Source organism: Octodon degus, unplaced genomic scaffold, assembly GCF_000260255.1.
Source record: "Octodon degus isolate 3935 unplaced genomic scaffold, OctDeg1.0 scaffold00097, whole genome shotgun sequence".
NCBI classification, from domain to species: Eukaryota; Metazoa; Chordata; class Mammalia; order Rodentia; family Octodontidae; genus Octodon; species Octodon degus.
In genome coordinates, this window is record NW_004524673.1 from 7,993,894 (window position 1) to 8,016,830 (window position 22,937).

The 22,937-nt window shown below is 36.6% G+C and overlaps 1 protein-coding gene across 1 annotated transcript in view; it reads right to left on the bottom strand.

The window, feature by feature from the left end:
* Positions 1-22,937, bottom strand: part of Phlpp1 (PH domain and leucine rich repeat protein phosphatase 1) — a 243,207-nt gene that overhangs the window by 85,021 nt on the left and 135,249 nt on the right. The window contains exon 5 of the mRNA XM_023723146.1: positions 15,204-15,370. Within this exon, the coding sequence (XP_023578914.1) occupies positions 15,204-15,370 (167 nt within the window). The remainder of the gene's footprint in view (positions 1-15,203; positions 15,371-22,937) is intronic.

A 22,937-nucleotide genomic window follows, 5' to 3' on the forward strand; every position in this document is an offset into this window, starting at 1 on the left:
TCTGAGATTGCATTTTGCTCCTTCTCGTTGTCATTTTGTGTAGCACTGTCTTCCGACCTTTGTTATAGACCTTTGTTGCGGTTACAACCTTCTCACCTACTGAAGTTCAGGTGTAGATCTACAAAGTTTGTATTTATCCAGCTGTGCCTGGCTTGGGTCTGGCTGCTGTGTTCAGCTCCTTCCTGCTCCTCCCCTTGGGGGTGAACCTGTTGTGCCCCTCTGGCAAGATGTTCTGCTCCTGGACTAGCTGGCTGGTTCTGTCCCCTACACTCTCTGCAGGGATTGCAGCTCCAGGGTTTCACCCCCGGCCTGTTGCCAGGCCTGAGCTGAGTCTGGAGGGGACAAGGTGGAGTAGGGGGGGAGAGGCTTCTCTCCCACACACTCACTGGTCCTGGACTAGGACTGGATGTGGGGAGTCCTGGAATGACAGAAATTCCTACTCCGTGGGCGGGGTGTACGGGGCTACTAGGGAGTGATGGAGGGCATCCCAAGAGGGTGAAAGAGGATGTCTCCCATGCTACGCCTGGCGTGACCAGTAGGTACCCTGGTGCAGGGTACCGGAAGCTCTTCCACACACTCACTGGGCTTGGGTTAGGCCTGGGTCTGGGGGTTCCTGGAATAGGGCAGAAATTCCTACTCGGTGGGCGGGATAGGGGAGGTGCTGCGGGGTAGAAGAGGGTCTCACCCACGCTGCGCCTGGGCTGGGACCAGTAGGTCCCACTGATGCAGGGTAGCCAGAAGCTCTCCCACACTCTCACCAGACCTGGGCTAGGACTCCATATTACTTTGTTAAGTGAAATTCTGTATCACTTGTAATTTTTTCTGTTTTAATAGTATTTTGTTCTCTTTAAAAATAAATAAATAAAGAAACAAATAAGACATGATTTTGGCTGCGGAGACAGCTTAACTGTCTGAGCTCCTGGCTGGCAAGCACACAGATTGGAATTTGATCCCCAGTACTGCATGCTGTGCCAGATCCTGTGTGTGGTGGCACATGCCTGTAATCCCAGCACTGAGGAGGATGAGACAGGAGGATCATTACAAATCTGAACTGTATGGTGAGCCCTTTTATCTAATAAATAAATAAATAAATAAGTAAATGGGAAAAAGAAATTAAAAACATGATTTCTAAATTTTTTCAGGACAAGGGCCAGTCAAATAGCTCAGCGGATTAAAGTGCCTGCAAGCAGGTGCAGGGGTTGGAGGTTCGATCCCCAGGCCTGCCACACCAGTCCTGCACCCCTGGCACATAAGCCAGCGACGGAGACTGGGCACGGAGGTGCATGCCTGTAATGCCAGCACTTGGGAGGTTGTAAACAGGAGGATCACTACAAGTCCAATCTAGTAGTGAAACCCTGAACACTCTGTAGACTCTTCCCTAAAATACAAAAATAAATAAATAAATAAAATTTAAAAATAAGTTTTTCCATGACATTTTCCTTCATATCAATAGATCAGCCCATTGTTAGGCAATTTAATTGCCAATGCTACTCTACACATGTTTAATATTAACCACACTCATAGTGAAAACAAAGTAACAAGATTTCTCTAAAAGGCAGATAACAGATTTTTGGTTCTCCTTCTCAAAAAAAGCAAAAATCTACATAGTATACTTAAAGTCCCAGTGAAGCAGAAAAGGATGTATAAAAATGAAACCCAGAGTGCTTCTACATCAAGGCTATTATATTACCAAAGGAATGAGAAAGTGAACATGAACAAAAGCCACAGAGAATTATTATGTCCTGAAAACCTGCTTAGGCAGGATTAGCTTAAGGTACAGACTGCAAATAGACCAAGTATATCTCAAAGTAAAACAGAAAAATTATCTAACATACAAAACTTTAGTACACATAAAAAATTCTGGGACTGAAATTAAATCATTCACTGAATTTTACTGGGTCCTTATTAATGCAAAGTTGTCTGCAACAGGTAAGCATGAACTAGACATTGCTTTCACACTTCAGGAATTTGAAATGAATTAGGGAAAACTTACTATCATATAAAGGAATAAATTAAAACTTTGTAACATAAAGAATAGCATGAATGCTTATAGGGGAGGAAACATTTTTAATTGAAGGCATACGAACAACAAGAATTAATAGGCAGATTGTGACTAGCAGAGAGAACAAGAAAAAGAATAGTATAGTGTGGCTGTTTCTAAAACATTAATATGTACCACTAAAATATATATATATTTCCCTGGGGCCTATTCCTGGAGGTTCTTATAGAGTAGGCTGGGTATTAAAAGAACAAAACAAAACAGGTATCTGCTTATCTAATAAATACTCCAGGTGATTTTAGTGCAGAAATTTCATGGATCATATTTTGAAAGCACTGTTTTAGAGGGCAAAAACTACTAAGTATATTTCAGAAATATTAAGCAGGACAAAATATTAAACACAGAAAACTTCTATAGTCATAAAGATTGCTTAAAATCTAATTAAAACCATTTCAAAATGAAGACACTAGGATTTACCTATGAAAAAATTCAAACTAAGCGAGACCATTCTAAGGTACTCAGATTAGTATAGCATATAAATAATATACCCCCTTCCCATGTTGCATGTCCCTTATGCCCACAGAACCCACCTCTACATATACGTATCTATAGATCTATATGTATTGAGTATGTATTCTGATAGAAAATTTAAAATTGGAGGAAAGAACAACTATTCAGAACGTTAGACTTTCCTTAACATTGTTGTTAACTATTAAGTCCATAAAACATCAACAGGGAGAAAGAAATGGGTATACCCTGCTTTTATAGAGGCCATCATTAATAGTCTGCCAGATCCAACGTCAGCATCCTAATGTGCCCATGAGAAGCAAGACCAGGCATGTAGTTTATCCTATTAAAAGCTCCATTACCATGGACATGATGAATGACATCAAGATTATAAGGAAAGGCAGAAACTGTCATGGTTTCTTCATTTTTAAAATTGTTTCAAAGTATGTGTTGTCAAAATGAGCTTGAGAGTTAAATACATTGTAGTAAAAGGAGGAGATAAAGGAACATTACCAGTGTATCAGCACACTCACAATGGTTAACAAAGAATTATGTCAGAAAACATTTGTAAGGATGTCAAACAAACTACTAAGTCCCAAGTTAAGATAATTTCTCATCAGCAACCAAAAAATAATTATTTGCTAGCCCTCTTGTACCATACTTACTGCTGTCTCCTAAAAGTTGTGCAGAGTAGAAAATTGATTACCACTCAAAAAATAGCTTACCTAAAACATTCTGTGTCTTATAATAAACTCTTGGTGTTGGGGTAAATCCTAGAGAATGATGCAAACAACTCCACTAAAACCAGAGAACAGAACTGATTAGGACTACTATAACCAAACTGGAATCAAGCGAAAGATATCACTTCATCCCATACTTATAAAAAAAAAAAAAAGGTAGGGAAAAAGTTAAATAAATCACCCTAAAAAGACAATAGGGAAAAGTATAATTTAATATAGTTTGGCTGATAAATAAAGTGCTTGCTTCCATTTGAGCTTTGGCTGGGAAAAGGAAAAGAAGAAAATAGGCCATTATTGTTAGCAATGAGACTGGCAGCATAAGCCAAGAAGACCAAAGGCTATACAACTCAAGGCTCCAAGCACCATGTAAAGGCTTTCTTTTGAGTAAATTCTCAGAGAAGAAAAACAGGAATCTTGTGAAATGGAAGGTTTCCCAAGAGGATCAAAATTCCATCTGAACAGCAAAGCTGTACAGACTTCAGTGTTGGGAACTTTTAACTAAAAAAAAAAAGAGCATTCCATACATTCTATGAAACTGCTTAAACATTTGGCAAGCCTCACCAGACCCCGCTAGTGAAAATTCTTTTTCAAGGTTATCTCTTTTACTGAGCAATACTTGGGCTAAGTGACCTAATTCTGATAAATGAGCTGCGAAAATATTGTAGCATGTTACTTCTTATTCAACTATATTAATGAATCATCACTATTTCAATTAGAAGTTTTCATAAATTTCTCATGAAAATAAAAATTAAAAACCTGAAAATGTGAACTTTTGGTAAGGATAAACAATTAACATGAACAACTTTCTACCTCCAGAATACCCAGATCCCCCAAAACAACGGAACAGGACACAAGGTAATTTGTTCTCAACTCCATGGGGATTACAAATGTAGAAATTTGAGATTTCTACAAAAAATACTTGATAAATGCCAGGTAACTTACTGTTTTGCTCATTTCTTCCCCCCAATTTTTTTTTTTTTTAATGGCAGCAAAGTTTTACTAGAGGCAAGAAAAGAAATAGGCACTGCAGAACATGTTTGGGCCAAGTAAAAGTAAGATGCATGCTCTGCAGCATGAGAGCAGGCTATTGTGAAGAGCATAAAGGCCTCGCTGTAACGCTCATTCTACTATGCCCACATTCTTTTTATTTTTTAATTTATGTATTTTGTACAGGGTCTCACTATGCAGCTTAGACTTGCAGTGATCCTCCTGTTTTCAGCCTCCACAGCGCTGTAATTACAGGCCTGTGCCACCACGCCCGGACTCGGTCGCCAGCTCAGTGCACCTAGGGATGGAGCCAGCATGTCATGTGGTGCGTGGGGATAAAACCCTGGTCCCTGCACTTGTCCAAGCAGGCGTTTAGTCTACTGAGCTATCTCGCTGGCCCTTCTACCCACATTCTTGCACAGTAACTCACTTTCAATCTCCCTCATTTGAGAAATTCTACCACTCCATCTCTTCTGTTCTTTTCAGCTAAAACAAATTTTACATCTAATCAATATTGAAATCAATTATTTTCTACTGGTTTTTATTTCCTCCTTGATCCAGAGATAGTCTTTACCTTATTTTGGATAACATTATATTCACTTATACAATAGCAATCACTATCACACATTCCTAAATTCATTGAAATTGCTCTTTAGATGCCAGTTAGTGTGATGTGAATGGTCAACAATCATCCTAAATCATAGCATCCCTTAAAATAGTTCCTTGAATGCTATACACATGTTCCATTTCTCAAGGCATTTTAAATGCTTTCTTCTGAAAGTTTTGTGATTATATATTTTTTATTATCCTTAGTGTTGGGATACGTGCGTGGGGGTATATACATGTATAATATAATATTACATATAAACATTCGTACATATCTCCATCCATAACTAGGAGATATATAGAGGGAGCAAATATGCTAACTGGTAAAGGCATACAAGAGAAAGAAGCTTTGTTACTGCTATCAAGAAATTTATAAACCGTGATTTTAGAAATTTTAAGATGTCTATTATAAAGGATATAATTAACAAAGTAAAATTAACAATGCAGAAGATGAACAGGTCACATAGAATTGAGAAATAACCAAAGCTTCAAGAAACACAAATGCTTACAAACTTATTTTTTTTTTTTTTTTTAATTTTAGTACAGGGTCTACAGGGTCTCACTATGTAGATCAGACTCATAGTTATACGCCTATGTTCTGCCTGCCAAAGGCTGGGATTACCGGTGCGCACCACCACACCTCAGTGGCAGTGCCAGCACTCGGGGATCAAACCCCGGCCACTGCGTCTGCAGAAGCAGGTGCTTTAATCCACTGAGTTATTTGGCCGGCCCTACAAACATGCTCTGAAGGTCAAGTAGAATTTGTCAGTTTGGGTTGGCCAGATGATGACAGTACAAGGGATGCATATTCTTGCATGGAGAATGACAAGAGAAATGTGAGGTATTTTAAAAGAACAGTGAGCAGACCTACAATTTCTTTTTTAAAAAGTCTAGTATCATACTGTACATTTTAAACTTAATGTCTTCTTTTTAAATTCAACTCTTTTGCAATCCTTCATTACAAAAGTTTCCATGTAATGTTTTCTTTTATATCTCATTGTAGACAGGTTCATCTCTATTTCAATCAAAGGGGAAATACAATGATAAATTAGCAGTCTCACTCTACAAGTTGCTACTTATTGTAAAGAAGTAAAGTACACTTAACACATAGCTGAATTACTAACAATTCCCACCATCTTTCACTTATGTATTCATTTATTTACAGAGTATATATTTAATGGTCTACCTAGCAGTAGTAATGATCTCTGAGGAAGAATCTGATTCCTGCCCTATAGGAACTCAAAGCTAAGCAGAGCAAATAGGATAAACAAAGAATATAGTTAAGTAACAAACATGACAGACTAAGGTCAACTCTTTCCTCATGGTTCCTAACCTGTAACTTAAGAAAGCAAAAATTGTAACATCAAATGTTTAGAAAGCTAAGGCAATATGCTATTCATGTATTGTACTATCTTTACAAAAAGGGCTCTATTTAAACTATTGGAGCTAGCAAGATAGTTTCACGGTCTAAAGTGCCTGCTTAAGCAAGCTTAGGCAACCACAGGGACCACGCTTCGATCCCTGGCACCACATGCCATGCCAGCCCCACTCCTAGGGCAGACTGAGCCAGCCACACAAAAAAAAGATGAGTAAAAAACATTAAAAAATAAACTGTTGCATAAAGTTTCATGAAATCATGAGAAACAATAGTAATAAAGGACAACACAATTCAGTCCTCAAAGGAGAATGTTAGAAAAGATAGGGTATTACATCATATTTATAATTATTGACAATTTTTTCAGTTATTTAATAATGTCAATTTCACTAAAATTAAAGTTAATACTCATCCCATAAAATGCAATTCCATTCCTAGGACCAGCTAGGCCCCTCTGTATGTGCTAACTTTATTTCTCTCAATCAATTTACCTACAAACAGCAAGACCTGGAATGCAGATTCACTTCCTTTATTTCTGGAAGAAAGTGATAACAGCAATCACCAAAAAAGGGTGACACTCCCTAACAATTTCAAATTTACAAAATATTTGTAAGTTGTCTAATTTCACATATACAAAATTAAGCAATTTAAGTGAATCTCATACCTCAATGATACCAATTTGTCAAGACTCTCTAAAAAAGTGTTTAAGTAGAAATGATTAATAAATTAAAATGGTCTAGAAAAGGACATTTAACTTCAACTTAAGTGATCAACTTTCCAAATACTGTGGACAAAGCAACCATAAACATACATAAATTATTAGTATCAAACCTTATCACTTTGTTTTATATATACTCCTCCTAACCACTTTAGGATATCACAATAAAAAAAAACCTTAATCTATCAATACTCATGAAAAATAGGAAAACACGCCACCCCAAACATGTGTCATTGGCATAGGGATTGTTCTAAACATCACATGTGAGAACAGCGCTTTGACCTCCCCTCACAAAGGATACCACTTCTATACTGGAAATGGAGAAACAGCCTTATGGCTAGAGATGGGGAATGAAGCCTGGAAGAATCCTGCGCAAAGAGACCCTATTAACATAACTGTTACCTCCTTAGTCTCCCCATACAATTTAGCTACTTTTCCATAACTGCCTCCATTTATTCAACCCAGCACACCATCACTCAGGTTTTGTCACAGCTGTGGGTCTCACTTCGCTACAGGGGCTGCCATGCACAAGCAAACACACATATGCATTTCTCACATTACCCTGCCATGTCAATTTAATACTCTAGCCCCACAGGGAGATGATTTCAGAATACGGGGACAATGCTGCCTCCTGTATACTCCCAAACTCTAAGATCCTTTCCGCGCAATGTTAAGAAATGATTAATTACTTAAAAATTAGTAAAATTTTAAAAAGCTAAATTTATTCGTATGGTAAAATGCTGGACACTAAATGTAGTACATCTGACGATTAAAAACAATGAATTACGAGCTACATACAGCAAAACCCCTGAGCTCCAATACAAAGTCAGTTCGTCCTGTTTTCTTAACACAGACTTAAGGAGAGTTAAAAGTCCTCCACTCTAAACCTATACGAAGGTTAGCTCCTTCAATGACCGTATATAATAAAACATTATATTTTATTAAGAATCATTCTGTATGCAAATAATATCAATCTTGCATAAAGACCAGATGGATCACTGAAATGAAGATATGGTTGTCCTACGTGAAATGCTATCTATTAAAAAAACAGAAAAATACAAATAATAGTGACATACAATGAAGAAAGACGCCAGCAAAACACCTAACATTACTGATATTTGCCTCTCCATATTTGCATGCTAATTTGAAGAATACCAGTGCCATTAAAGGAAAAACAGTAGTAGTTCTAAGAACAATGTCTTCCCTCCTGAAACTGCTGGTCTGCGTGTACACATCAGCATGCCACCTTCCCAGATTTAGAATACTGGTGTAAATACCAATTTAAATGTTCTGTGAAATAACTCATTTTTATAATGGGAAAATTTGCAGTTAGAGGAAAAACTAAGGGGTATGTGCTTACTCCTCCACCTGTTACAACTGCACTGTACCTTAAACTTCTCCTTAGAAATCTGCCATAAGATTAATCTTAAAATTCACTGACACTTGGGTGAAAGTCTAAAAATAAATTATCTTTTGATACTTCTCTAACATATTTCCTATGAAAATACACTAGACATTGGTTAGCATAAAGTCTTTATGCAAATAAAATAAGCAATCAAACATATGGCATATCTCAAAATCATACTCTTTAAACATTAAAAAAGATTTTTCAAATATAAACAATGACTTTCTTAAATATATAATTTAAATTTCTGGCATAAAATATATTATGCATATGTGTATATGAGACATTACTCTGAAAATGTATCAAACTCTTGGGTAAGGGGGATGAAAAATGAGTATGTCATAGTTATATGCAGTAAAAAAAAAAAGAATATCTTTAAAGCCTGCCTTTTTTTTTTTCTGTATTTAGGACAGGGTCTATAGGGTCTACATGGTCTTACTACATAGATCAGACTCGTAGTGATTCTCCTGTTTTCAGCCTCCTAAGTGCTGGGATTACAGGCACATGCCACCACGCCCAGTCTCAATCACCGTTTCAGCACACCCATGGGCAGGGCTGGCATGGCATGCCAAGCATCAAACCCTGCCGCTGTACTGTGCCTAAACAGGTACTTTAGTACACTGAGCTATCAGGCCAGCCCTGTAAAGCCTGCCTTTTTCTGAACACATCATCAGTTTCATTGGATCCTCAGACTTCACATACAAAATTCTCAATGTTTATCTCCCATGCTTAAAGCAAAATAAAACATACTGCAAGTTCTACCTTTACTACAAGGTAAAACTTAAAAACCTTCCACCTTATATCAGTCATAGCTTTGTATCATGTATTATACTATAAAATATACACTCATAATATGTCTCTTGGAATGCTGTTTTACTTTTAGGAGAAACATACATAAAGGAAAGTGAACATGGGAGTATGTATTTGATATAATTTATATCAAATACAATCAAATATATTGATATCATTTATATCAAATAATAAAAAGGGCAAAATTAATTTGCAGTATCAGAAGCCAGGGCAGCGATGATCTCTGGAGTAATAAGAGAGGCACAGGAGGGTTCTGGCATATCTCAAACAGTACTGGTAATCTGTTCTTGAATATGGGTACTGATCAAATGGGTAAGTGCCTTTTATGGAAATCTACCAAATAGTATACTCCTATTTGCCCGTTTTCTATGTATTTGCCTTCTCCAAGAAGACTTTCAAAATGTTTATAGTGAGGTAGGGGCTGGGGAGATAGCTTGGCAGTCTAAGCACCTGCCTGGCAAGCATAGGACCCAGGTTCAATTCAGGCACCACATGTGGTGCTGGCCCAGAACTGCCCGGCCCTGAAACAGAATCCAAGCACTGGGGAGGCTGAAACAGGAGGATCACTACGAGTCCATGCTGTGTAACAAGACCCCGTTCCAAATACATAAATATAAGAATAAACAAACAAAAAAAGTGAGTTAGGCTCCCCCTCCCCCATTCTCTTCCCAATTCCAATAAAAGAGTTTAACCTCTGGCTCAAAGATATTGGGCATAGAAAGAAAGAAAAAAAAAAAACAGTTCTAAAAAATAGAGAAATTACATAAAATTTTAAAAATGTACATGGGAAGATTCCAGCTTTTTTCCCCATTTGGATCCCTGAATCCTGGCATGATGTGCCCAGGCACAAAACAAAAGGATTCATCTCCAGGAAATGCATCACATTCAGTGACACTTAAGAAGAAACTATTCAAAAGAAAAGACAAAGTGTGATGGGGGAAGGGAAGGAAGGGAAAAGAAAAAATACATAGTTATGCACAAGACAGTTGAGATACTTATACAGCTAGCTTTACTTAGTTCATGTAAAAGAAAAGCTTGTGCTAATATTGTTTGGACAAGATTTCATGCCCATTTCTCATACTCTGAATAACTACTACAAAGAAAATAACATGCAATGTATTAATTATTAGTCTTCTACTAGTCTGCTCTGAGACTGTTTTACTGTTGTTATTTTGTTCTCTTTAAAATCTAAAAGAAAGTGTCACGCTCTACAAAACAGATCTGCAGACTATTTCCTACGTTGCAGGCAAAAAGAACAAATATACTGGGAGGGGGGGAGTACCCAATAAAAAGGTGTTGAGAAGAATGTTAAAAGTTGTGACAGAAAGCTTACAAGTGCTAGATTAAAAAAAAGCATGAAAGTGAAAAAGAGAGGAGGTACTATTAAGCCAGTGTGAGAAAATACACGTGATCGCTGCATTCCAAGTCCTTAGCTGTGAACAACTCTTTTGTGCTAATAAACAGAAACAGTAAATTTTGGTTTGACCCAAAATTGGTAACTGTACATTGCAAGGATAGGGAAAAGTGGAGTTGGTACATGTGTAGCAGGGGGCAGAAAGACTATAGCTAAATCCTAAGCTTTTATAGCACTAAGTCAACAAAAAATGTCCAATAATGAAAGTCAAAACACAGGCAGTATAATATTTAGGAAAATAAACAAAAAAGCCAAAAGATCCAACAAAACAAAACACAAAACCTCAAAAGTAGCAACCTGGTAAGTAGGACTTGGGTGGAACTGCTGGTGGAAAGGAACAGTTAATGCTTAAATTCTTAAAAAAAAAAAAAAAAAAAAATTCTTTTTTTCCCCTCTTCTTAGATTCTTACAACTTTTTTTCTCCTTTTTCCACTTTCATATGCAGATACCTGGTAATCTAAACGAAGTTGAAGACAACACTATGCAATACAACAAATACTGCCGAATTCATATTATTTTGGCTAGTGAAATTCTGTATTACTTCTAATTTTTATTACTATTTTGCATTCTCTTTAAAAATAAAAAAACAAAAACTGACATGATATTACTTTTATAGGGAAAAGTGTAAACCTTTTAAAATACAAAACACAACAAAACCAAAACAATGTATATAACTAATGACAAGGAAAACATATATGTTGAGTTGCTATAGGGAAACAGCAGCAAAGTAATCATTTTCCAAAGAACTGCAGCAGTCCAGGTGAGAACTGAGGACTGTTACCATTACATCAGGGAAAGGATGTGTGTAGCAGAGGACAGTAAGTAAAGGAGATGTATTTAAAAGATATAGATACAGAGCTTACAGATTATAAAAATCAATTGGGTTTTGAACAAACTTAACAGGGCATGCAGGACTTAAATACTGAAATCAAGTTCTTGCCAAAAACAACTTTCTACAAATTATCTTTGGATACTTAGTTATTCCACAAATACTGGCTTTTTGGAGGTATTATATCTTTTCTATATGTAGTAAAACAAATACTTAAGTCTTTTTAGGTTTTAATTTTTATTATGGTATGTATACACACACACACACACACACACACACACACACACACACCCTCTGTAGAAGATAATCACTAATAAGAATTTGGCATTTAACATGCCCATAAGCCTCATTTCTAAAAAGGGAGCATTAATTTGGATGAATTCTAATTTCTCTTTCTAGTCTAAGACAGCAGGATCCTATAATATGATCGAAAGCTCTTGCTCTGTAACAGAAGTACAGAACACTACACTTCTCTGAAATACACAAAAAGATTTCAAAATAACTTCAAGCCACAAAGAAGACTAAATAATGATGTATCTAAGACTTCAACAAAACCAAACCAAAAGTAAAATAAAAATACAACTATGTTGCAGAGCACCCCTACAATCATTCACATCAATACTTAAGGCATATAAAAATCTAAACCTAAGAATCTGCTACAGTGTACATTCAGCAGCAGCAGGGAACATAAAGGAACTGCTTGAGCATCATACCCTTACTAGCATCTCTCCTGCCTATGTAATTAGTTCATTGTAGGAAAATGTTCTGGTTGTCAAGTGCATTTTTCTTTGCCAGGCAATCACTATAAAAATATCCTTTAAAAAATGTGTAATGCCAGATTTGTCTTTAATAATTCAGTAGTTATTTTTATAATACCTCAACTCTTGAGTGCACATCTTTTTAATTTTCTAGGTTAAAAAAAATTGGAAGTTCCTATATAGTACTTGAGGCACATACTAAAGTATGATGGCTATCTCAAGGTTTTTCAGTGGTTTGAGTTGTGAACCGAATTAATCATTATCATTCCATTCTATGGAATACTACTTTTACTTGAAAAAACTAAAAAACTACCATTACTCACACTTGAATATCTGACACATATTTCTCAAAAATCAATTGGAAAAACATTAATGAGATGTTATAATGTCAAGGATATCTCACAAGTTTTCAAAGGAAAATAAAAAATTAAGAAAACTTATTTCTATTGTAAATCTGACAACTTTCTAATATCTGAGAGTTTTCAGGTAAGATAAGAGCGATATTAACAAACACAAATTTTTCAAGTTGCATAATAAAACATGTTACCATGTGAAACACTTGTATTGTTTAATGAAATAGTACTTCCCCAAAAGCCAATACTTAATGCAGTAAGATGGTAAGTAGGTAATGAGTCATTCAAACTGTAAGAAAGCCCAGGGAATCCTGAAGAATTCAAATAATTCACTGATAGATTCCCTAACAATTAAGGAATGATCTAAATATTAAAGATTTGAAGATGAAAACAGAAATACTAAATATTCTGGAGGAAAATGTAGGTAGAAATCTTAAAGACATAGCGATAAGTAGAGAGTTCATGAACAAAATCAAACTGTATGAGAAATACTTTCAAGAATCAACAATTGGGATCTCAACTTTTTGAGAAGTTTCTACACTTCAAAGCAAATCTCCAACAGAGTAAAAAGAAAACCCACAACCTTGGAAAAAATTATAGCCAACTGTCCCTCTGACAAAGGCCTTCTATCTAGAACATGTAAAGAATTAAAAAAAAAAAAAAATCAGGCCCTCTAAATTCAAAGACTCAATCCAAAAATGGGCATCTGAGATGAATATATACTTCTCAGAAGAACAAATACAAGTGGCAAGTAAATATACGAAAAAATGTTCAACATCATTGGTCATTTGAGAAATCAAATTAAAACAACACTGAGATTCCTTCTCACCCCAGAAAGCATGGTTAACATCAAAAAGTCAGCCAATAACAAATGCTGGAGGGGCTATGGAGAAAAAGGAACCTTCTGCACTGTTGGTTTGCGTGCATACCACAGTGATATACGTGCACCCATGTTTATAGCAGTGAAATTTATCATAGCTAAATCCCAGAAACAACCCAGATGCCCATCAACTGAAGAATGGATAAAGAAGATATGGTATTTTTACACAACAGCATATTATTCCGCTATAAAGCAGGATAAATTTGAATCTTTTGTCTGTAAATGGATGCAACTAGAAAACATACTCAAGTGAAATGAATGAAACCTACAAGTGCAAACATTATATTGTCTTAGTATGAGAACCTGAAAGAGAAAAAAGGAATCTGAAAGGTACAACACATATTGGGAAGATGAAATGAACTTTTCAAAAGGAAAGAGTTAATGAGTTGAGGAGAAGGACAGGAGAGGGAGTAGGGGAAAGAGATTTATCTATGTATATAAGCAGGATGGTTTGGACAACTGTACTGTGCATTTTTGCTCGTCTGTGGAAAGAAGCAGACAATGCTTAATTTGTTTTATCTCCATTTTTCAATTGTTTGTACTTTTTCTCTACTTAATTTCTTATTCATTTCTTCTTTTAATTTTACATTCACATATCTGGTAATATGAATAACTGGTTGGAAGACAACAACAAATACTGTGAAATTCATATTACTTTGTTAAGTGAAATTCTGTGTCACTTGTTATTTTTTTCTGTTTTAATTCTAAGTTGTACTCTCCTTACAAAATAAAAGAAATGATCACTTGTTAAATATTGGTTTAACATGAAAGAAGAATACAATCATCTGAAAAGACAATTAAAATGCTCTCCTATTTTCCAATTATATACACAAATGTTATAATAAGCAATTCTGGGAGCATTCTTTCCAGAAATTAAAAGTCATGCACACATATTTCAATGGTTATTTAATATGCTACTCTCTAGTCACACCAATCATTTAAAACAAAGGAATTATCCATTGCTTACTTAAAATAGTTACACTTTTACAGTTATAATCTCATATAATTTCAACAAATATGTTAGTATAGGGGCTTAATTTATCATAGAATTAAGATTTACCATTGTTCCAAAAAGTGAAAGAATATTATATATCTTAAATCTCTTTTAGTAATAGCAAAGTTAAGCCCTATCTCCCTAGTTATAAAGATTTTACTTATTTCATATCTAACTCTTAAAATATATACCAATTTCCAGATCACACAGGGCTAATGGATTTAAACCTTGGTTCTAAAATTTCTAAGTGAATGAATTTTCATGGAAAAAATTGACCCATAAATTTCAAAAGAAATAATTTAATAAACAAACTCGTGAAATTTGGTAGAAATCCCCTAATAGTATTAGCTTTTCTCCATAGCTAGTTTAAGGAATAAAGGTATTTTACTTTTATTTAAAGTATTTTAAAGTGAACTGTTCTTACATAAACTCAGTTATGCCAGGCATGTGATACATGCCTGTAATCATCCCAGCTCTTGGGAAGCTCAGGCAGGAGGATTGCCACAAGTTTCAGGCCAGCCTGGGCTATATGTACAGTGAGTTCAAGGCCAGCCTGAACTACATAGCAAAACCCTGTCTCTCTCTCCCCTCCCAAAAAATCTATCCAGCTAAGAAATATTAAAAAACATTAATTTCAAAAAATGAAGTTTGAGGAAAAGTTTAGAATGGGAATTGATAAATAATGCCTTCACTAATAGATCAAGCTTTATTAAAATATCCTCTGAGAAAAGAATGCTACAGCTCTTTTAGTCAGTATATTTAAGAGACAGCAATCAGAATCTGGTTTTTCTATCCCTTCAAATGATCCACACATTTCTGCAGGCTTACCTTTGCAGTTCATTGAGCCCCCTGGCAGCTGGGAGGCTGGGATTTTGCCTTAAGAAGTTTTGTTTTAAGTTGAGATGGGTGAGGTCCTGGCTGTAGAAAAGGTTGGCAGGCAGATGTTCCAGGCTACAACAGGAGAGGTCCACTGAACTAATGCGTTGGGAAGCAACCTAGAGGGGAATAAAATTGCAGCTTGATTTTAATACCATCCACTTATCCTATCCCTATTTTCTAAGGATAGATAAAAGATAATCCCATTTGGGAACACAGATATACTATTCCAGCAAGACCATTAGTCTAAATATAAACTATGAGATTATTAATTCAGCACAGAACTGAATGAAGTACTACAAATGCAGAAAAACAGTGTGCCTGCTAGAAGGTGCTTAGAATGACCTAGCATATGTGGTAGGTTTTTCTGGACCACAGATTTAGTGATATCACTAATTCCCTCCACTGTAAGGGTTTTACTGTTGCTAATTTCCATAGATAAGAGAATTCAGAGCAAACTGTTATAAGGGTTTAGAGTAAACACAGAACTGGAAGACAGGTGCTAAGATCTAAATTGAACTCCCTAGTTATAAGACCTATGAAAACCCTAACATACATTGACTTAAAATGGCGCAAATAAAGCAGCATCAATAGACTCCTACACATTTTAATAACAGATCAAATTGTATCATGTAGATTCTATTAGATGCCTAGTATAAACTTCTTAGGTTGTCACTCCACAAGTTTCAATGAGCTGCTTATGAATTCACTGTGGCTTGCTTCATTGTAGCTAAATGTTTATCCACATATTTAATGCCTTCCTGGTTAAATTACTCCTACCACAGCCAGGATCCTAAGGGCTACAATCCAACTGGCATTTTGGACACAAAAATGTACTAGGAAATCTGTATTTCTCAAATGGGCTCTCTCATATTCTGGTAACACAGTGCTGGTTCACAGCAAAGCATGAGGCTCCAGCCCACTTCCACACATCATAGCTCTTTCCTTACAGAGACAAGGACAGTAGTTCTAAACCTTAGGATGACTTTCTGTGTACTTTCGCCAAATTTTCCTGACATTAAAAAGGTTTGAAAAGTAAATTTGCATAAAATATATCCCATTGATATTTGAGGTTAAAAAGAAATTACTGTACACACATGAAAGCCGAAGAATATTGATGTGAGCTGGGTGTGGTGGGACACACCTGTAATCCCAGCACTGAGGAGGCCAAGGCAGGAGGATCATTGTGAGTTCAAGGCCAGTGTGGTCTCCACAGCAAGACCCTGTCTCCAAACACACAAACAAACAGAAAACAACAATAATAAAAACCCAAACTAAACTAAAACAAAAAACAAGGGCACCTGTGATATGAAAGGCCTTAGTGAGGCTCATCTTTAATGATTTAGAAGAATTGCAAAGCATCCTGACCCTCCAGGGCAGACATGAGCTTCAGGCTTGAGAGAAATTCTATCACTCCATCTGCTACAGCCAGGCTGATCCAACAGGTGCTGGCATGGAACTCAATGAGTTTGCATTCTGGCAATTTCAACTTCCCTTGAATTCTCATTATTTAAATAAGAAAAAAAAAATTCCAAGCAAGGGAAAACCATTCCTACAAGCTAGAAGATGTGAAAAAAGCCAGAATTTTAATAGGTCTAAAAGGTAGGTACAAAAGTCCCAGAGCCACAGAGAACTGTTGGTCATTGGAAGGAATCTGAAAAGGAAATGATGGTTAAAGTTCCACTAATCAGTGAAATCACTCATGAAATAATGTGCTGACCATTTAATTATGTGCCAAATACTGTACATTCTGAGGCACAGTAGAAAATAAGACAAACATACTCCCTACCCTGAATGAATATGCAGCAACAGAGTGAGGACAAGTAAAAAACTACATGATGACTGTTAACAATAAGAGAACATACAAGGACATTGAACATGATCTGAGGATCAGGGCTAACTTCCCAGAGGATGTAACGTCCAAGCAGAAATCTGTATTCTTTGGATGCTACAGAGAGAGAGAGAGAGAGAGAGAGAGAGAGAGAGAGAGAGAGAGAGAGAGAGAGAGCCAGCCATGCATGTTTATCCTGAGTGGAACTGCAAAGCATCCGGACCCTCAGGGCAGACAGGAGCTCTAGGCTGAGCAATTCTAGTGCTCTATCTGCTAAAGCCAGGCTGATTCAACAGGTGCTGGCATGGAACCCACCCTGGTTAATCAGAAGCCTCTCGGATTTGTACTATATATTCTGAAGCCAGGACACAAACATAACCTCCCTTAAAGTGCTTCAGTAAAATGAACTAGATCTATATTTAACCATCTAAATTGATGTAAAAAAAAAAAAAAAAAAAAAAAACAGGGTTCAGCCTGCCACATACAATACTGTACCATTTCTAAGGAACATTTTAACACAAACAGTTCCCTCCATATATTATGTGTGAATAGTAATGCAGTAAAGCTATAAAATGAAAGACTGGGTTGGCCAAATAGCTCAGGGGATTCAAATGCCTGCAAGCAGGTGCAGGGGCCAGCGGTTTGATTCTCGGGCTTGTCATGCCGGCCCCACCCCCGGGGTGCACTGAGACCACAATTGAGACTGGGCGTGGTGGCATGAGTCTGTAATGCCAGCACTTGGGAGGCTGTAAACAGGAGGACCACTACAAGTCCCATCTTGTAGTGAGACTGTGAACATCCTGTAAACTCTTCTCTAAAACAAAAAATAAAATAAAATAAAATAAAAAACAAAGACTGATCTTATACCAAATAATGATAGTGATTGTTCTACATAGGCAGAAAACAAAATAAAAACAGAAAATAGAAAAGATTTTAAGTTGACTGCTAATGTTTAAGAGAAACAACAAAAGATAGGAAGCAACAATGTCAACATGTTAACTGGGGAAGCCAGCACATGAAAATCATATCATCTTATGTACTCCTTTGTCTGCATCTGAGAACGTATGTCTATTAATTTTTTTAAAAAGTAATTTAAGTAAAAATTTCAGTAAAAATGGGAGAAAGGATGAAAGCAGTCTTCTGGCTTTACTTCCAATGTCCTATTAGATGGTACCCTGATGATAATTCTTTCTCCTGTAATCAGAACATTCCCTTATCCCCTTTCAATGGGCAAATAATGTTCCCCCAAAATAGATATCCACATTCTTATTCCTGGAATCTGTGACATTTGTCTTATATGACAGAAGAATGAATATAAACTCAAATACCAAAAGATGTGATTATATGAAAGATGGTGGCAGATGTGATTATCCTGGATTATCCATTTGGGCCCTAAATACAAATCCCATGTGTCATTAGATAAGAAAGGGGCAGAAAACTTTTAAGGCAGGACAGGAAAAGGTGATGCAACCACTGAAGCAGCAGCTAGTGTGATGTCCTCCAAGGCTAAGGACACCTGGAGCCATTAGCAACCAGGAAAGAGTAGATTCTCCCCTAGAACATTTGGAGGAAGCAGGGCCCTTCTGATATTTGGGACCTCTGGCCTCCAGAATGGTAAGAAAATAAATTTCTGTTCTTTGAAGCCACCAGGATCTTGTTAATTTCTTATAGCAGTCCCAAGAAATTAATACTTTAATTTAATATTTTAAAATTTTTTCCATACTACTTTCCATTTCCATTCACTCATATATACTGAATATCTACTGGATGCCAGTTATTGTTCTAAGCAAATATTTAATATACTGCAATAAAATAAAGATACTTGGCCCCGTTAAACTTACTTTACAAATAAACATTTCAAAAAATGATACATACTATGAGGGAAAACAGAGCACAGAAAGGAAGCCAGGATTGTTTCAAGGTAGTTTTATCAGTCAGGTTTTCCACTGCTGGTGCACAGTCCCAAACACCCATTACTTCAAGGAGGAGACCTTAACTTATCTCTCTACTCCAAGGGATTCAGTACATGGTCAGCTGGCTCCAAGGCAGACACACCATTCCATAAGGGCATGGTGGAGCAAAGGTGCTTATTTCTCAGCAGGCAACCGGGAAGCAGAGTGGAGGAATCATGCTGGAGAAGAATATTTCAAGGATGAGATGCATATTTCTAAGGCCACACTTCCATGAACCACTTATATGCAGCCACAACAGTGCACCACCAATCCCCAGGGCAGATCCCAAACCCAGTTAAATTGATACTCCATCCTAACCATTGCATCTTATCTCTTGAAAACTTCATTATCTAAACATTTACCTTGCCAACCTTCTCCTGCAAGCCAGTTCTAAAGGCTTCTAATCCACACGGCCAAGTATGGTCACACAAACAACCCCACTTCTCTGGTACAACTTTTCTGTATTTGCTTTCTCATTGCTGGAGAAGTATAATTTGGCTCATGGTTTTAGGGGATTCGGCTGATAGTAACTGGCTTTAAGGCAGGAATGTTATGACAGAAGGTTGTGACAGAGTAAAGCTGGTTACTACATGGAAATAGAGAAGCAGAGCAGGAAAACAGAACCAGAGAGGTAGATATAAGAGACCAAACACTGACCCCAAGACCACACTTTCATGATTCATCTAGTCACACCCAAACATGTGGTCCAATATTCCCAAGGATAAGCCCCAAACCTTATCAAGTTGACAGTCTACCCTAATGGTCACACCAATGGATTGTAATTTAATTATGTTGGTCATGGTGAGCCTTATTGAAAAAAAAGTCTACCCCCTAACAAAAAGAAATTATTTGAAATAATTTATCTAGGATAAGAACATTCCAAGCAGAGAAGTAGCCAGAATAAGGACTCGAAGAGTTTGTCTAGAATTCCCAAAGAGAATGATGACTAGCAAGAATACAGAAACAGCGGCAGAGAATGAGGTCAGAAAAGTAAGGAGGTAGGGTGAGCAGCAGATTCTGTGGGGCTCTGACATAATGTGAATACAACCAGAAGAACGTGAAAGTTATAAAAGTATTACATGATCACCAAAATACCATATAACTTAATTTTTATTTGTCTCTGTCCCTAAAGTGTACGTTCCACAAGAACATACAATTTTATTTTGTTCATGGTACAGTCTACTACGACAGCAAAGCACTCTCTTGCCAGAAGGTGTGCTTGGTTCCCCAATTAGAAAACCATCAATGAGGCTACTCGCAGAAGTTGGGGCTTACCTGCACAGCAACCATTAAAACTAAGATCCTTCTCAAAGTAAGACAGACCTCCATAAACAATAAATATTAATGAGAAACCAACCGAGATATACCTCAGACCAAGCAGTTTTTATTATCCTAGCTTTTTCTTTGCCCAAGCAGTACTATAACAATGGTAATAGCCAACATTAAGAAAGTACTGCCCTAAAAAGAAGAGAAAGTACTGTCCTTATGACAGCCAACCTTCTAAGAGCTAACAACATAATATTTGGGTTAACCTTCACGACAATGCAGTATAGAGAGGACTCATCCCCATCTAAAAGGTGAAGGTTAAACTGAGACAGACTGTGCTAAAGTAGCAATAGGACTTAATGAACACCTATACTACTAATTCCATGCCCTCACGTCTGGGATGCAGTTCAGATCTCACCAGAAAGGACTCTTCTAATCCATGCACAATGATAATGTAAACAGTACAAATAAAGTGGCCCCTAGAAAGAGCTTAAGTTTTAGGAATGAAGACAAGTTAACCGTCCTCCACAAGAGAAGCAGAGATCATCTGCTGACCACACACCCACTGCAAAAAAGAGGAAAGCTCCATGGGACCATTCCTTGAAGTGAGGGGCTCTGTCCACTGGAATCTCACTTATCCAACGGGGCAACTGTGATTCCCCACAGTGAACACCTACTCAAACTTTAAGAGGTTACAAAAATCTGTAAAGAAAGCAAAAGAAGCTGGCACACATGGAGAATGCCTCTAATCTCTGTTATAGAAGGGAACGTTTAAGGGGTCACAAATCTGAAATATAAAATCATTTTCAAAAGCTACTGTACTTCTGGCTATGTTGTAGCTATACAACCATTAAGTTAGTGGAAGACACACAAGGCTCAGGGACATGCTTAGGAATATGCAGGGTATATAGTATAAGGACAGCTCTATTACTTACTGCTGGCAGTTATATGGCTTTAGACAATCCACTTCATTTATTTGTCCTTTGGTTTCCTCATCTCTGAAGTGGAATAAATTGCATGTGCCTGATTAATTCAACAAGATGCTATATGGATAATGCTTTTACTATTTAAAAAAAACCAGGGGCTGGGGAGATGGCTCAGTGGGATAAGCGCTTGCCTGGCAAGTGCAGGGGCCTGAGTTCAATCCCTGGTTCTGAAAAAAATAAAAATAAATAAAAATTTAAAAAAAACAGAAGAGGCCTATGAATTCAATATTCCCACACCAACACTCACAGCTACAAGGAATATAGATTTATAAAACAAAAAACTATGGTGTACAGGGCACGGCTCCCGCCACCTTGAGCAGTTACACAGGTAAAGTGCAAACAAACAAATACAGATCATCAAGGAACCTATGAACAGATTCACATTGTAAATCAATTCAAGGTAACCATGACTTAGGAAATTAGTTCTAGCCTGTGTTAAAAAGAATAAGATTTTAAGGCTGATAATCAATTAAATGGAACTTTTTTCTTTATGAATTTACCTACTCTGGGCATTAAATTAACATGTACTTAGATTTATATTAACACCTACTTAGGTGCTTTCTTTTCCAAAGTGACCTGTAAACATGTGAGGGGAGTGGTTTCATTTAGCCCTCAAAATATTTCCTCTAAAGAACACTGTCGGGTAAAAAATTTAAAAAAAAATCATAAAACTTTCAGATTATGTAACAGGCTTTCACACATTTTCTGTTTAGGTTGACATAGTACTAAATTGTTTTTCTGCCTATTCTTAGGAGGTTTAATGTTCCCCAAAAGCTGTATTTCTAAAGGAGCATATCAGTCTTATGCATAATTATCTTCACTAAGCTTTTAAAAACTGTCATCTACTCTTGCAATAGGACTGCATTCTGTTGATGGCTCATTTAGTGGACGATTTTCTTTCTTAGGCAAGGTGAAGTTTCCACTAACATCCATACGATTTTTTGTCCTTCCTATATTTTAGTAAAGTTATGTTTATCCTTTTTATGTGCATATTATACTCAAAGTTAAGTAAAATGTCTCTGAAAGGCTTGGTCAAAGCAGCTGAAATAGCACAAATTCTGCTTGTGCAGAGTAAAAGATTGCTGTAAACTGACATTATGAGTCATTAATTGTTCTGACCCAACCCTCAGTGGCTTGGGAGATTATGCCCCTGGCTAAAAGGACAGTCTCTGAGAAGTTCACTGGACTTCTGTAAACAATTCTTAACCTCAACTGACCTAGTTTTAGTTCTCATCTCCCACCACCAAATGCTTTTGGGAAAGAATAACAAGGGAAAATATAAATTTAGAATATATTGCTTTAGTCTTTATTAGCTAAGCATCTTAACAACTTAATTCAATTTCATCCTTATCAATACAAATTTTTCAGTTTCAGTAAAAATTTTCATTTTCACTGCTCCGTAACACACAATTATTCTACAGAAACACCTTAGCTTTACCCTAGACCTTTTCCATAACATCTCATTTCATCTATACTAGTTAACAATGTATAAAATGTTTGAAAACAGATGCAGAAATTTTTCCTATAAAATTATAATTCAATTATTATGGAGCCCTAATAAATGTAAATTAAACTTTAAAACATACATGAAGCATATATTCAACATTAAATTTTCAATTTAGTAAACTCTACCCAGAGTTTCATTATCTTA